This window comes from Neomonachus schauinslandi, chromosome 10 (genome assembly GCF_002201575.2).
Source record: "Neomonachus schauinslandi chromosome 10, ASM220157v2, whole genome shotgun sequence".
NCBI classification, from domain to species: Eukaryota; Metazoa; Chordata; class Mammalia; order Carnivora; family Phocidae; genus Neomonachus; species Neomonachus schauinslandi.
In genome coordinates, this window is record NC_058412.1 from 26,173,017 (window position 1) to 26,190,125 (window position 17,109).

The window sequence follows — 17,109 nt, forward strand, 5'->3', positions numbered from 1 at the left end:
TGAAGATAATGATTTAGAGTAAAATAGGTTCAGCCTTGATCATTCCAGTCTCTTGTAATTAAATTAGCTGGAAACGTATTGAGAATCTTAAGTTTTTCTTCTTTCCTACCGTGTTCTCCCACCACTCCCAGCTTAGGAGTCTCCTTCTCTCGCAGGATGGAAAAAAAATTCTTGCACATGTCTAGAATAATACTGCTGTATTTGAGTATCTGTAAGTGTATGGGGAGAGAGGTGATATTTAGAATAATGGTAGTCAGAGTGACAGATACCAAGGAGAAAACTCTGGCAAAAATAACCTGTTTTTAGTTGATTCTAAAGATGAAATTTTCAGTTGTTGATTTGGCACGTTGTATACTGAATCCAGTTCATTGGAATTGTAGGAACACAGGCTTAGAAATCTTTCAGTAGCCTTCCCTGAGAAAGAATAAAGAGACTCACACAATAGTTTTTATTCTAGGGAATTCTAGGCAATTCTCAGTCACTACAATGCATTTTGAAGTAAAAATGTGTTTTTCTTAAGTTTTTAATGAAGAACTAAAGAGGAAGCAAAGCTTAATTAATGTAAAGAATGATTCTATAAAAAAGGATTACTTTTTTCTTTCAATTTATCCAACCTTAATTCTGAATGCATAGAGATGCATTTTGAGCATTTTTCAGAAAAGGAAAAAAAACGGTCTTAAAAAAATCCCCAAAACTTCTCCAGACATGAATTGAGATGCTTTGATTGAACTTTTATCTTAGATTTTTCAAACCTCTTTTGGTGTTCGTGGAGCTTTTCACTCCTCCCAGCAAATCTAGTCATGAGGAATTTCTACCCATGGAAAAATCATGGTCTGATTCCCATTTAAAATTCTAATCCTGAACTTAAGTGACAATTTTTTGGTTTTCTAGAGAAAATTATTAGGATTTAGTTTAAATTTATGGCCAGCTAAACAACAAGTGTTGGCAAGGATTCAGAGAAAAAGGAACCCTCGTGCACAGTTGGTGGGAATGCAAGCTGGTGCAGCCACTCTGGAAAACAGTATGGAGGTTCCTCAAAAAGTTAAAAATAGAACTACCCTGTGATCCAGTATTTGCACTACTGGGTATGTACCCTAAGAATACAAAAACACTGATTCAAAGGGATAGATGCAGCAATGTTTATTGCAGCATTATTTACAATAGCCAAATTAGGGAAGCAACCCAAGTGCCCATCGATAGATGAATGGATAAAAAAGATGTGCGCGTGTGCACACACACACAAACACTGGAATACTATTCAACCGTAAAAAAGAATGAAATCTTGCCATTTGCAAAAACATGGGTGGAACTAGAGAATATAATGCCAAGTGAAATAAGCCAGTCAGAGAAAGACAAATACCATATCATTTCACTCCTGTGTGGAATTTAGGAAACAAAACAAATGAACAAAGAGAAAAAACGGGACAAACCAAAAAACAGCCTCTTAACTATAGAGAACAAACTGATGGTCACCAAAGGGAAGGTGGGTGGGGGATAGGTGAAACAGAGGAAGGGGATTAAGAGTACACTTACCATGATGAGCACTGTAATCTGTGGAGCCGTTGAACCCCTGTAACGTACACCTGAAGCTGTGTAACCTTGTGTTTTAACTACACTGGAATGAAAATAAGTTTTAGGCAGTTTCTGGCCAGCTAGTATTTTAACCTAGTTTTCCTCTAATTCTTCCTTTGTTCCTCAAATTCAGAATATGAAACTCACCTCCTTTTGTACAGTAGTATTTCATCTGCACATGAATATTTCAGTGAGTTTGAAATTAGTTTCTGTAAAAGATCAGTGATTTTAGAAACAAGGGCAGCTTTGGGGTTCTTGAGACTTCCCTCCTGTACCCCCACTGCCACACACAGAAGCCCCAGGAACTGTTCCTGTTATGAGAAATATTGCTTGTCAACAGAGCACTTTGAATGGCACTTCTGAAGACGTCCTAAAGCTCTTAGCTTAATGTTTACATTTGGATTTGGAGAAGTGTTACTGAGAACATAACATCTAGATACCCAGCAACTTGGTCAAGCTAAATTATCATCTGTAACACCCTACAATGGAGAAATAGCCACAGTGAGATAATGTGTCAGGAGCTGTTAATACCTTTCCTTGCAAGTGTCTTAGAATGTTGATGGCAATGTTTAGTGTTTAGTGGGTGTGAGGAGACTCGCTCTGTAGTGATGTAATCATCATGGAAGGAAAGTCTTGATGGCTAGTGATGGGCTTGGTCATATTTAGCTTCACTGACTATTTCTGTCTGTCATCATGCTTTATTACAATTAGTCAGTGTGGACTGAAACAATTGATAGGTTGTCTGGCATATTTTTATCTTGGCTAAAGAAATTTTACTTAACGCTACAAGTTTGGCAACAGGTGTCTTTCAAAAACTGATATTCTTATGTTTGACACTACCTGACCTCATTCTATTTTAGTTTGCTTAAAGTTTTATTTATTTGTTTGTTTGTTTCTATTTCTTTATAAATGTGATTCTTGTCATTTTAATTGTCTCTCTTGTGTGTGTGGATATATGTGTAAATTTATACTCCTTTTAATACAGTAAGTTAGCTACAGTTATTCTGTATTTTTCAGTGTTTGTACTAAAAGGAGTACTATCTGTATCACTTTCTCCTTTTTCTATATCCTAATTTTGACTCATGCATAGCCTAGTAAAACTCAAGAATGCTTTTTTTGCCATAGTACATATCTATATTTATGTCTAGGTTATATATATTTTAGTTACAATAAAACAAAATTTCATATTCCCGCATAATTAGTCTCTGTTCAATTTTCCAGGTATTTACTATTGTGAATAATGCCATGGGTATCCTTATAGATAAATCCTTGTGTATAGCCATGCTTCTTTCCTCAGGGTAAATTCTAATGTTGATTTGTTAGTTTTCTTCTTTTTTCTTTTCCCCTCCCTTCCCCCCCCCCCCCCCTTCTCCTCCTTCTTTGATGACTGGGGCAATCATTTCAGGAAAAGAATTTAAGTACTGCAGTATTACACCCCATTTGCTATTTATAAATGGAAGAGGAAGGGAAGGGGATTAACATATATTAAGTGCTTACTATGTTTTTGGCACTTACCACGCGTTATCTTTTATAGGGCATTCAGTATTTTCAGGTGGATACTAAATATTTCTCATTTTCTATGTTCTTATAGAGCCAACACCCAAAACAGATAACGGTACATTTTCATCACCACAGGAAGTCCTCTTAGGCCCCTTTCCAGTCCATTGTACCACCACCCTCCCCACCCCCGCCCCGGCCAAGCAACTGCTTTCTGATTTCAGCGCCATCGTTCAATTTTGCTTTTTCTTCAGTGTCATATACAGAGAATCATAAGCTGCATGTACTTTTCTATTGATGTTGTTCTTTGTGTGGATTTCCTTTTGTTGTTTTCTTTGGGAAGGGGGGAGACAGTGTTGACGGGCAGTGGGGCACGCTGCCAGCCATACTGCAGTCCTGGAGTGAGTGGTGGCTAGGTGTTACCTGAAAGAAAAGAGGGGAGGGGATGGATATATATTACACAAATTATAGCTGTAAAGTTGGTATTATTTCCGCTTGATTGCTGAGGTATCTGTGGCTCAGCAAGGTGAACTGATAAGGCTGATATTTCAGAGCGAGCAAGTGGTAGTAAAGCCAAGACTTGAAGCCTAAAGTCTGGTCTTTTTAACCTAAAAGCCTGGGCATGCCTTTTCCATAATTGAAGACTTTTTTTTTTTCCCCTGAAGAAGTGAAAAAGCAAATATTAAACTGCCTACCTCGCTGTGATAACCAAGGTTTGGGGAAGCTAAGGGTCAGGGTTATCAGGCCAGGAAACAGGGCAAGTTCTGTAAAGAGCTCCAAGTGGAGCAGGGAGGTAGCCAAGCCGGGAGGCGGAAAATGGCTTCACTCCTGGCCTGGAGCCCTCCTGGAAGTTTTTATAACTGGCCCTCAGGCAATCCCATTCCTTCCTGCTTTGAAGACCTCCAGAATTCAGAGGGCCAACACCTTGTGCTTTCAGCCAAGATTTTGGTGACACTTGGCCAAGGATTCAAGGTTAGTGTTGGGAACGGGGATAGTTAGGTCTTTCTCTTTGTGGAGATTCTTCAGCATGTACATTGGAATCACTGTTCTTCCATGTGAGGAAACGGGAACTCTCTTTAGGGGCTGGAGGTGGCTCCCCACAGGTTATTCTCTGCTGCTGCATCCCCTAGGCATGGTCTGGGATGGAGGTGAGAAAGACTCAGGATAGAGAAAGTTCTTATCACCTAAATGAATGAGAGATGTGGTTGAGGGATTAAGAGGTCATTGCAGGGCATCTTGGCCTGGTATTGGTTTGGGGAGGATGTGAGGAACTACAGGGCTGTTTATATTGATGAGAATGAAATCCCTCTGAGCATCCAGGTTTAAAAAATATACTTAGATTATTTTATGATACATCAAATGAATTCCAAATGGACTATATGCAAACTATTTTTTTATCTCATAAAAAATCAGGAATAGAAGTAGATACTTCCCAAATTTTCTGAACTTTAAAGCAATAAAAGAAAACTTGAAAGAATTTTTATGACCACATTTAAAAAGTATGTGACAGAATATTTGTAACAAATAGGAAAGATAAAAAGCTAATAATACCCTTATTATATAAAGAGTTAACATCTGCTACAGGAATGAAATGTGACAGAACAGAGCATTCAGAAACAGACTCAAGTAAGTATGAGAATGTGGTCCATGATAAAGATGACATTTTAAGTCTGTGGGATAAAAATAGAATATTCAATATGTCTTGGAATAGTTGGCTAAGCATTTGGGATAAAAACACTAAAGCTCTGCTTCACTGCTTACACCAAAATAAATTCAAGTGGATCACATATTTAAATTGGAGTGCCTTGAGAAACAGGATTACATTGTAGGTATGAGCAGAGCTTCTGGAGTTAGACAGTCCGGGCTTGCAGCCCACCTCTGCCCGTCACCAGCCCTGTGACCTTGGGGAACTTAATCACTTTGTGCCTCACTTTTGTAAGATGGAGATGAAAATGGTACCTGCCTCCCAAGGATTGTTGTGAGGAGTAAATGAGTTGATCTCTGGAAAGGGCTTGGAACAGTGCTTGGCACATACAGGTGTTCTAAGTGTGGCTGCTTTCATCATCATCATCACCGAAAAAGTTAAAACTATAAAGGCAGTATGGCAAATATTGTTTATAAGCTTGGGGTTGGAGAAACTCTTTTTAATCATGACACAAAAGCCATACCCCAGGAAGGAAAAGTTTGAGAGATTCGATATTTGAAACTTTTACACGTGGGGAAATAATGCCATCGGGGTGGGGTGCCAGAGGTCACCATCCCTAGAAGGGATAGGCTGTGAGGTGACAGCCATTCATTTAGTGCTTCCTGAACTGAACCTGGAAGATGATGAGGAGAAGCTGGGCAAGTGCCCTGGGGAGAGACTGTCTCGGTGATTTCGGTGTTGTCTGGGTCTTTCTACTCGAGACTCCTGGATTAGTCTCCTGCAGCTGCTCTAACAAGTTACCACAGACTTGGCGTCTTCAGACAACAGAGTGTATTCTCACCATTCAATTCTGGAGGCTAGAAGGCCAAAATCAAGGTGTTGGCCAGGCCGTGCTCCCTGTGAAGGCTGTGGGGCACAATCTTCCCTTGCTTCCACTGGATGCTGGTGGCTCCTGGCTTTCCTTGGATTGTGGTGGCCTCGCTCCAGTCTCTCCCTCTTCCCCTACTTCTGCACCACCTTCTCTGTATGTCCTCTCCTCTTCTTAGAAGGACATTGGTCATTGAATTTAGGACACACCCAAATCTGGTATAACCTCAACTAATTGTATCTGCAAATTATATCTGTTTCCAAATAAGATCACATTGTGAAGTTCTGTTTAGACATGAATTTGGGGAGGATGCCAGTTCACCACAGCTGACCCACCACAACTGTTGTGCTGCTTTTCAGGGAGAAAGCAGTGCCTTTGAGAAGAGCGGGGTTGGCAAGGGCCGGGTGCGCCCGGCACACAGCGGCGCCTCACTGGTAGCCGTTGTGGTGGCAGAGCTGGTGTGCGCAGAGCTACACCCGCAGAGGCCGCAGAGATCGCCCCCAGTCCTGTGAAGGCCTTGCCGTTGGCCAACACCGCCAGATGTTTGAACGTCTGGAAGTGACGAAGGAGATAGTAAGAATAGGGAGGGAGTTGATAGAAAACTAGTAACGCTTTTCAAATAGAACTCAGTTGTATGCAGTATTGAGAGAGAAGACGGAATCCCATGCCATGGTGGACAAACTAGGATTTCTCTCTTTTTTTTTTAAGTTTTAAGTCCAGTATAGTTAATGTACAGTGTTATATTAATTTCAGGTGTACAATATAGTGACTCAGTACTTGCATACAGCACCCGGTGCTCATCACAACCAGTGCCCTCCTTCATCCCCGTCACCTGTTTCCCCCCTACCCCCTACCCCCCACCCACCGCTGTTCTGGTGACCATCAGTTCTCTGTAGTTAAAGAGTCTTGGTTTCTCTCTCTCTCTCTCTCTCTCTCACAAAGTAGGATTCCATTGTTAGGCTTTAGGAGATCGTGATAGGACCTGCACCACTGTGAAAAAGACTTATCTATGTGGATACGCACATTCTGGAAAGAGGGTTCTGAACTCTCATTAGATTACCACATGGGTGTCCAGAACCCCAGGAAAGTAAACACAGACTAAAGAATCATCTTTGGAGTAGACTGTTAGCATTAGTTTTCAGATAAAAAGGCTAGTTGGCCCTCCCTTATAATCACTGTGCATTAAAATATGCCTCTATAACTTGTGCTGCGTTACAAATGGGAAAATACTACCGAATGCATTTATCTATTGCTCTAGTTTGTCAGCGTCCTCAGTGTCTTCCAACTGCGCATAAATAATTTGTGCACACTCACTTCCTCCCCAGCCGCCACCCCATTTCTCTGTGGCTCTTTCGTTCCGGAGGAGAATTGTCTTCCCACATGGGCTTCCCCTCCTCCTGGCCTCTTTGGAGCCCATGCCGATGAGGCTTTCTCTCCCTGTCTACTGAACTGTGCTGTTGGCAAAGACCCTCGTGTCGCTTCCAGGGGACACTCGTCAGTCCTCAAGTTCTTCAGCCTATCAGCAATGTCTAACACCACGGGTCGCCCAGTGCTCATCCCCACTTCCTCATCCCAGTGGCACCTTCCCCTGTCGGTGACAGCCCTCCAGGCTCAGCTTGCCCCGTTTTCTTCCCCATATGCTTCTGCCTCAGATTCATCAACTTTCTCCTTTCTCAAGCCATGGATGGTGTTGGATTCAGAAAGAGGAGCCGGCAGTGGATTAGTCCATCAGCTTGTGGGCTATATTATTTCCATAATGAAGATTAACAGTAAAGCTGTTTTCACACTGGAAACAAATGAGTTCAATACAAATTAAGAAGACATTTAAATATCTTTAAAAGGAAATATGTTTACTCAGCAAACATTTGGAAGGAGATTTAAATGCACTAAATAATGAAAGAAATAAAATTCAAAATAATATCTGCATATACCTTTAGTAGAACAAAATATCAAAGATTTAAAAAATAGTGATCAGCCCAGTGCTGGTAATATGCAATGAAATGACACATTTTCATTTACCACTGATAGGCATCTAATTTGATCTAGCCCTTGTAGAAAGTATCAAACTCACTACCAGAGTCTTAAAATGTCTATTCCCTTGATTCCGTAATTCTGTTTCTGGAATTTGTTTTTTATGATTTTCTATTTTTTTTAAGTAACCTCTACACCCAAGGTAGGGCTTGAACTCACAACCCTGAGATCAAGAGTCACAGCCTCCACTGACCGAGCCAGCCAGATGCTCCTGTTCTAGAAATCTAACTAAGGAAAGCTTTAGTGTGGAAAAGAACTTTGGGCACAAAAATACGCATTGAAGTGGTTAATTTTAATAATAATATCAACAGTGGGAGCACATGGAAGCAGCCTATTTATCTGACTGCAGGGAAATTGTTAAATAGACTACAGTATGTCAACCCCGTGGAATATTTTAAATCTATTAAGATGATCTATTTTAAGGAGTATATGAAAACATGAAAAAATTCCATGACGTAATGTTAAGTGAAACAGGGAAGATAAGACTGTTTACATAGTATTAAAAAATTCACACATAGTAAAAAATTAGAAGAAATTCACTGCAATGTTAGTAGTGCTTATGTTTGGGAATTTTATTTTCCTTTTTGTTTTTAATTAGCTCCTATGCCTGGGGGAAGTATAAATAAATAAATAAATAATAAAACTACAAAAACCTGTTTGGTTTTGGTCAATTCAAGATTTGGCAAAGAAATGATAATGAAATGATCAAAGTCACTAGTATACATATTTCATAAAAGAGAAATTTTTCCAGTATAAAAGAATTTATTAGAAAGGAAGAAATAACAGGAGTAAGGAACTGTGCCTTGTAAATGAATACAATGAATGCTTGAGTGCAAGATCCAGGACCTGGACTGTGGGTTCAAATCCAACTCCACCTTTCCCAGGTGTGTGACCTTGGACAAGTTACTTGACTCCTCTGTGCTCCAATTTCTTGGAAATTGGAATTCTTGCATCTACAGAATGCAAATAACAAGAGCACCTTCCTCATAGGACTGTCAGGAGGATTGTGTGTTCACGGAGGCCCTGGCTCTCGAACATGCTCACATGCTCTCTTCATCTCTCTGTCTCTGTCACCGTCTCTGTCTCTCTGTGTCTCTTACATATATATATGGAAGTGTTGTCTACCATTATTGTCTTCTCATCATCTCCATCAAAGCTCAGGAGTCAAATACCACTGGTGTTCAAAACCCCTCTCCGCGACTTACTTGCTGTGGGACCCAGAGAAAGTACATTTAGCCTCTCTTGCCTGAGTGTATTTGTAAAGTGGGGAGAGTACCTGCCTGTTAGGGTTGCTATGAGAACCAATGAGATCAGGTTGGTCATGTGCTCAGCACAGGGCTTGGCACACAGTGATGCTCACAGCAGAGGTAGTGGGGAGGTATTGAGGGCTGCTACCATGGTGGTGGATTCTGTTTTTCTTTAGGTCTCTTCTGAACCAGAAGGAAGTTTAGGGGCATATGGAGAGTGAGCTAACAATGAGGGTTTTGCTGTCCACTTTTGATGGAGTAAGGAAGTTGAGGATCAGTGATCATCATAATAGTTTATAGGTTTATATTGCTTTATAGTTTTGAAGCTCTTTACATATATGTTGACTCCTTGATACAACAATTCTGTGATGTAGTAGACAGAATACCTGTCCTCATCACTGCTGTTTACCAATGTCGTAGTCCCTGTATTTATAGCGGATTTCAGCAACTAATTCTATAGATATTACACTTCACTCTTGATCTAGCTGTTCTTGAGTACTTAGTGTTTTAGGTAGATGCTATGTCCAGTACTTTGGACTTAAAGTTCTTTTTTTTTTTTTTTAAGATTTTATTTATTTATTTGAGAGAGAGAGAGCATGAGAGGGGGAAGGGTCAGAGGGAGAAGGAGACTCCCTGCCGAGCAGGGAACTTGATGTGGGACTCCAGAATCATGACCTGAGCCAAAGGCAGTTGCTTAACCAACTGAGCCACCCAGGCGCCCTGGACTTAAAGTTCTTTGTCCTTTCCTTTACTCCCTATGAGCAACCCATTCAAGTGGCCATATCATGGATTCTGTATCCCCAAGAATTATTCCACCTCTCAATTGTGTTATTTTTAAGCAGAGTTTGAACTCACGACCCTGAGATCAAGACCTGAGCTGAGATCAAGAGTCGGATGCTCAACAGACTGAGCTACCCAGGCACCCTAAGTGCTACTTCTCTTTATTTTCCCAGGATATTTACATTAAATTTTTTGGTTACATGAATATTCTCTATTAACAGTCTATGCCTATATATATAATATTCAAAGTGAGCATTACAGGCTACTATGATTGGGGTTTTTTTTGCTTTTTGTTTTTTATGATGTTAATAATTGTGTTGGTTTTCATGTTTTTCTCTCTCTTTGTAAACCTCTTGTCTGAAATCAATGTCTCCTGCCTTTCTTCTGGCTTTAGCTCTGGACAGTCACTAACCCTTTGTAATTGCTAAATCCAGTGGAGTCTTCCAGCCCTAAACTTCTATAGCTGTGCTCTTCTTGTCACTTCCTCCTCCCTTGGTTTCCATGACATCACTTTATCCCATCTTTCTGAGCACTCCTTTTTAGTCTTGCTTATGCATAGTCCCCTGTTTACCTTCCCTAAGTGTAGTGTTCCTTAGGATTCTATCTGTAATCTGATTCTTACTCAACAGAATCTCTTTAGGCAATATCTGCCATAGCCATGAATGACTTCTATTATTTATTCCTCCTTATAGAACTTTCTTCTGAGCTCATTTAACTGGCCATTGAACATACAGATAGAGAGTATGAAGACATTAGTCAGTGCTTCCACTCCTGTTCAAGGTCCCACTCTCTTCTTGTGACATCTGCATATGAATTGTGTAGAGGCTTTGGTATCTGCCTGTCTAAAGTTCCCTTCGCCCTACCTACTCCTGTTCACATAGACAAGCCACCTCCTTACCCTTTTACTGTTCCGTTCCCTTCACACACCACCAAATACACACACACATACACTCTCTTCTCCAACTTTTCCCCTCTCAAACACCTGCACTGCCTCTCTCCATTTTCATTGGCAAGAAAGCTGAAAGTTTTCTCTCCCCCAACTCCTCCTATAGGAGGATGTTGGACCAATTGTCAGATCCCAGAGAAAGCAAAGTATTTTACTAATTTAGTATGCTTTATTTGTACTTGATAGTAACTATTTTAGTAGGCCATCCCTTTTAAAATGTGTTAATCCTTGAAATGTTTAAAGAATGATCACTTGACAGTAGTGCATACCCATGCAGTCCCTTCTGCATTGTTACTTTTAGATTTAAAACCACGAGTGGTGGGCGCCTGGGTGGCTCAGATGGTTGGGTGTCTGCCTTCGGCTCGGGTCATGATCTCAGGGTCCTGGGATCGAGTCCCACATCGGGCTCCCTGCTCCTTGGGAGCCTGTTTCTCCCTCTGCCTTTCTCTCTCGCTCTGTCTCTCATGAATAAAAAAAAAAAAAAAAAAAAATCTTTAAAACCACGAGTGGTGGGGGCGCCTGGGTGGCTCAGTCGTTAAGCGTCTGCCTTCAGCTCAGGTCATGATCCCGGGTCCTGGGATCAAGTCCCGCATCGGGCTCCCTGCTCCATGGGAAGCCTGCTTCTCCCTCTCCCACTCCCCCTGCTTGTGTTCCCTCTCTCGCTGTGTCTCTCTCTGTCAAATAAATAAAATCTTTTTTAAAAAACAAAAAAACAAAACAAAACAAAAAATAAAACCACGAGTGGGATTGTAATAAGAATTTTATTTTTTCAGAATTAAAACTACACATGTGGGGTTGTAATGTGAATTTATAGGCAGAGATAAGGTATCTTGTCCAAACAAGAAAGAAAAACACAACTAAATGTTCTCTTTTCCACTTTTTTTTGCTGTATGTAGTTAGGACCATGAGTCTGAGCTTACATTCCTAAAAGCTACAGGTGTCAATCAGATCATTCAGAGAGAGCACTCAGAATGAGAAGAGAGAAGCATCAAGCCTGTAAAAGAAGAACCCTCCCAGGAGCCTTAAAAGGGAGCCTATGCGAATCAGCATGTGATTCTAGAGAGTGGTTCAGCATGGCTTGATGTTTATTTTTAAGAAGTGTAAAGATGATATTCCAGCAGGTCTCAAGGTTTTTCACCATCACAGTCATTGATGATGGTGATGGTAGCCCTTTGTTTTTTGTTATTATTTGGTTTTTTCCTAGCTTACCAGTTTGTTCTGTGCATTTTTTAAGGTCCTTAAAATTCTGGTCAGGGCAGTGGTTGACGGGATGACCGATCGAAGTGGAGATGTTGCAACTGGCCTCAAAGGGAAGCTGCAGGAATTACTTGGCAGAGTGACTTCAAGAGTGACGAATGATGGAGAAATCTGGAGGCTGTATGCCGAAGTGTATGGAAATGGGCAGAGCGAAAAGCCTGATGAAAATGAAAAGGTAAGTCCTCTTTCAGTCCTCCCGGGTGCTTGCCTTTTGTTTGAATTATGTGTATTGGATCTGCTTCCTTGATGGTTGGAGGAAGAGTTAAATAGCTTGAAATGGAAGATTGATATGCTCAGGTTTTCCGTTTTGATTCAGAATCTTTAACATAAGCACTTTGAATTGCGGGCAGGTTAAGACTTGTAAGCATTCACTTTTTTTTTTCTTTCTATGAATTTTTCTTACATAATTTTCTCTTGGGGCGCCTGGGTGGCTCAGTTGGTTAAGCGACTGCCTTCGGCTCAGGTCATGATCCTGGAGTCCCGGGATCGAGTCCCACATCAGGCTCCCTGCTCAGCAGGGAGTCTGCTTCTCCCTCTGACCCTCCTCCCTCTCATGCTCTCTGTCTCTCATTCTCTCTCTCTCAAATAAATAAATAAAATCTTTAAAAAAAAAAAAAAATTTTCTCTGTTTCCTGCAAAAGTTCTCTCCAGTCTGCTCCCCCACTGGAGCTGCCGCGAGCAGCTGCTCCCATTATTTACCCCCAGCCCTTTCTGCAGGCTCCTTGCTGAAGACTCAGGGAGATGGGGCCCAGGGACAAAGATGGTTTAGATCTGAGATAGGGGCCATGGAAGGGAAAAAGAAAAAGGCACTAAATAAGAACATTGGAGGAGAGCTTGTAAGTCTAAACACAAAATGCTTTACAGAGGTTGCCCTGCACCTTTCTCGGAAGTGCATTAGAACACCAGTTACACTCAAGTTATGCCTTTGGCTTCTTATCTTAGAACTCAAAGGAGCCCCCAGAGTTTCCAAGGTTGAAATAATTGTTTTCTGTTCTTTTCAAAACATCCACAACAAGTCACATGTACTCCTTGCATGAGTTTGGAATTCGCTGCAGTACAGCTAATCTGTGGGACTCCTAGCCATCTCTCCTCCCTCAGTCCACCCAGCTGGCTTCTACCATTGCTTGTCAACCCAGAGAACACATAATCACACGCACGCATGCACACACTCCTACTTTCTCTCCTTCCATTTCTTCTTGAATTATGTGCTCTTGCATATGGAATCAAGGGTAGTCTGAATTCTCTGATCGGTGACTTCTCCCTCAAGAATCTGCAAGGATGGGGCTGGGAAAGAGTGTTTTAAACTTCTGTGAGTATACACACCTCTCGGTAATTCTGTAGGTGTCGTCAAGTTCATGCCTCATTCTCTAAACCCGGCTCTTAAGCTGATGGCTACAGATGCTGAGGAAAGGTGTGTGCCCTTCTTCTAGATTTCCAAACCTGGCATTTCTATTTTTCTGTTTGGAGGGAAGTGTCTCTATCCAAATACATCCATTTGATTGCTTTTAATTGCTTATTGCTGTTGGCTGTGCGTCTGTACCCTTTCTTTGATGAGAATAATAAAGACCGCGCTGCATGACACAGATGCTCGTTTTTCAAGTTGGAATTAGTTCCACATGACTTCCAGGAAACCGAGTTTGAAATGTGCATTCTACTTGTTATTCTGAACATTGTTCTTTTTCTGTCCTCAGGCGTTCCAGTATCTCTCTAAGGCATACAAGTGTGACACACAGTCCAGTTGTTGGGAGAAAGATATGACATCATTTAAGCAAGTGGTGCAGAGAGCCTTAGGACTCGCACATGGTATTTGATGTAACGTTTGCTATCCCTGCCATGTTTTAATGTATTTGTACTGAAAAAGAATTTGTCAAAAGTGAAGTTCCATTACAAATAACTTCAGATTATTTCCTTCTATGGAAATTGTCATATTTCATGCAGCAAATCTTTATAAGACCAGCTGCTAGGTAGTAAGCACTTCGGAGCAACAGGAGCAAATAGAGGCCGGAGCGTAGGAAGGATAGAGGCTTAAATACCACTGGAATAAGTGATGGGTATCAGGAGCTTTCAAGACGTGAAGTACCTTTCCAACTGTATCTGACCTTCAAGCACACAAGGTCTGTTGGTGTTGCTTGTGTAGTATTAAGGAAATCTGTTAACATTTCCTGACTTGTAGTCTTCTTTATAAATGGAAATATTTTTTCTCAAAAATACATAGATTACTGGAGGACGTAGAATGTACAAAAAGCTGTGGCATATGCAAAAGAAATAAAAAATATAATCCTATCCCTGCGTTTGGGAAATTTAGTGGATGATATTTGAGGGGAGAGATAACCTTACATATAAGGTTGCATGCCTGTTGGGTATATTCCAGATAAAGGCCCCTTTTCATTATTTGCATTAATGAAAAAATATACCAGTTAAATTTAATAATGCATTTTTATATTTAGAACTGAGTATGGATGTGTGATGCCCTGGATATGCAGTTCAAATAAAATAATGAAGCCACAGTGTTAAGAACTGAATCACAGAGACTATGAACCTATCCTAAAGTCCTCCTCTAACTTTTTTGGCAACTAATAGTTACAGTAATTGGGGAGCCAATGAGACCGTAAAAAGGGCAGACCCTTGAAATCAGGGAGACCTAAACTCCAGGACCGGCTCTGCCACGTACTTGCTAGGTGGTGTTGGGTAAATCACTTAACTCCTCTGAGCCTTAGTTTCCTCATCAGTAAAATGGGGGTAATGCCTACCTTCTTGTTAGGAAGAATAAATGAAAACACATTTAAACACTTAAGAGTATCTTGCACATGGTTGAAATGTGAATCCCTGACCTTCTCACCCCAACCCTGTTCCTTCTGGGGTAGAGGAGCTGAGCTGTCTGATAAGGCATTCAAAACTAAAAAGAGAAAAAGGAAGAACAAGAGTAAAGGTTAACGTGTCTCTAAAGAAGTCACAGAACATTCAAACAGTTTAGAAATGGGCTTAGTAGTTGATAATTCTACTTACGGTCTTTGATATCACTGAGAAGAAGGATATAAATATCCAATTATCTGGGCTGCCTACCCCTTGACAGATCAGGGAGACATGCTGAACTCTGTGTAGCTGAACTACAGAGTAGATGAGGTGGAGGTCATCGCCGATAGACCCGTGGAATGTGGCTGCAGTTCATGTGGATTGTGCTGGCCTCATGGTGGCTGGGCTCAGAGGGAGTGCAGTCCTGATGCCTTTGACCTTTGTGAATATAGTACCATGTCTGAGGAAACCCATACCTAGGTGTATTATGTACATAATTACAGCAAGGTGCAATCTCCTTGGAAGAATTTATCTTATCTACTTGAGATTGCCAACCCTAAACATTTCTGTGAACAGCTAGCTTTGTAACAGTCAAAGCCAAGATATTTTCTGTAGTCACTAAGTGATGCTATTAAACCTGTCAAATATAAATGCACAGGTTAAAGAAATAAGTACTGCAGGAAGAAAATCTTCAGTTTGTATCTTAAAGTCGTTTTTAAGCTATTTTGGGCACCGTTTTTCATCAGGGCAGTACTGGGAGAAAAACAAGCTTCTATTCTTTTAAGTTTCCTCTGACTTTAATGAATTAGGTGTTGGTGTTCCTACAACACTTTAAGCATCTGTGAGTGGATGCTCAGCTTTAGTTTCTGGTGATATTTTAGATTTATGAAGGTAAAACTTTACCTTTTCTTTGTTGCTTTGTTTTTTTTTTAAGATTTTATTTATTTGACAGAGAGAGAGATAGCGAGAGCAGGAACACAAGCAGGGGGAGTGGGAGAGGGAGAAGCAGGCTTCCCGCCGAGCAGGGAGCCCGATGCGGGGTTCGATCCCAGGACCCTGGGATCATGACCTGAGCCGAAGGCAGACGCTTAACGACTGAGCCACCCAGGTGCCCTACCTTGCTCAATTCTGAAAAAGAAAATAAAACATTAAGAAAAAATCACACACACACACACACACTCCACATGATTTACTCCCTTTTGGGTTGCTATTTTTAAGAGTAGCCATGTACTTGATAAGACATTGCAGTGTCTCTCCATAGGGCTTCAGACCTTTGTGTAACAATGTTGTCATCGTGTACCCATTTGTATTGTCTGGGGGCTATTCATTTCCAATTTCTGCTATTCTGTTTTCTGGGAAAGGGTAGGCAAAAGCTGGTTCCTTCTTTGCCATCCAGGGACTTTCAAAATAATAGTTATGCATTTTAACTATAGTCTGCCTGGAGGAAGCACTGCTATCTTGGATTTCCTGATGATTTGGAACAGCATTTTATTTCTCTCCCTTTCTAGAACTCTTATCTTTGTCTCTAGTGGTTTTTGGAAATGGGATTAAGCGAGGGGTGTAATAGTGTTTTTGTCTTTTTGCTCTTTTTTTAAAATTTTTTCCTGAATGAAAATAAGAATTAAAAAAAAAAAAAGCTGTTTCTGATACGTTCCTAGGTATTGAACAGCCCAAATACCTCAGCCGTGGTAGTACAACGGTCTTCTCCTAAGGCACACAGACATCATAATCCTCACTATCTCCAGGTTGACTGTGCCCTTTGAAAACGAGTTACACATTGTTGATTACCATGCATTGTTTCCACCCTTAGCTGAGAAATGTCAAAGTCTAATAATTATTTTGAAATGAGAATGTCAAACTTGGTTCTCACCAGCCATGGAAGATTAATTAATGATAAAACGATTTTCCAGGCACAGGCAATCCCCACCAATTGATGAGAGTTTGCATGCAAGAAAGACACCTATTTTCCATTCCTGGTCTAAGATCTAGGGCACTGAGTGACTTTCATCGTTGCACTGTTTAGTGTAGTTTTTTTTTTTTTTTTTTTTTTTTTAAAGATTTTTTTTATTTATTTGAGAGAGAGAGAATGAGAGAGAGCGAGTACATGAGAGGGGGGAGGGTCAGAGGGAGAAGCAGACTCCCTGCCGAGCAGGGAGCCCGATGCGGGACTCGATCCCGGGACTCCAGGATCATGACCTGAGCCGAAGGCAGTCGCTTAACCAACTGAGCCACCCAGGCGCCCTGTTTAGTGTAGTTTTAAAATAAGATCTGGTTATTGGTCTGCTTTGTGGCAAGCATAATTTAGAAGAACAAAAATAAAAACAAACCAGTGGAGAGATACCAGGCATTGTATTTTTACCAAGCTCCTCACTTGTTCTTATAAAGCATTAATAGCCAGGCCTTCTGCTAGGGAGGATTATCCCCTCTTGATAATTCCACGTTTTAGGAAGATGGGCTCCCTGGCTCTCTGGAC

General features: G+C 41.0%; 1 protein-coding gene across 1 annotated transcript in view; it reads left to right on the forward strand.

Moving 5' to 3' along the window:
* The window catches only part of TTC27 (tetratricopeptide repeat domain 27), a 169,590-nt gene that overhangs the window by 147,449 nt on the left and 5,032 nt on the right, over window positions 1–17,109 (forward strand). Inside the window, exons 17-18 of the mRNA XM_021697434.1 lie at window positions 11,821–12,018; window positions 13,535–13,646. Coding sequence (XP_021553109.1) covers window positions 11,821–12,018; window positions 13,535–13,646 — 310 coding nt within the window. The remainder of the gene's footprint in view (window positions 1–11,820; window positions 12,019–13,534; window positions 13,647–17,109) is intronic.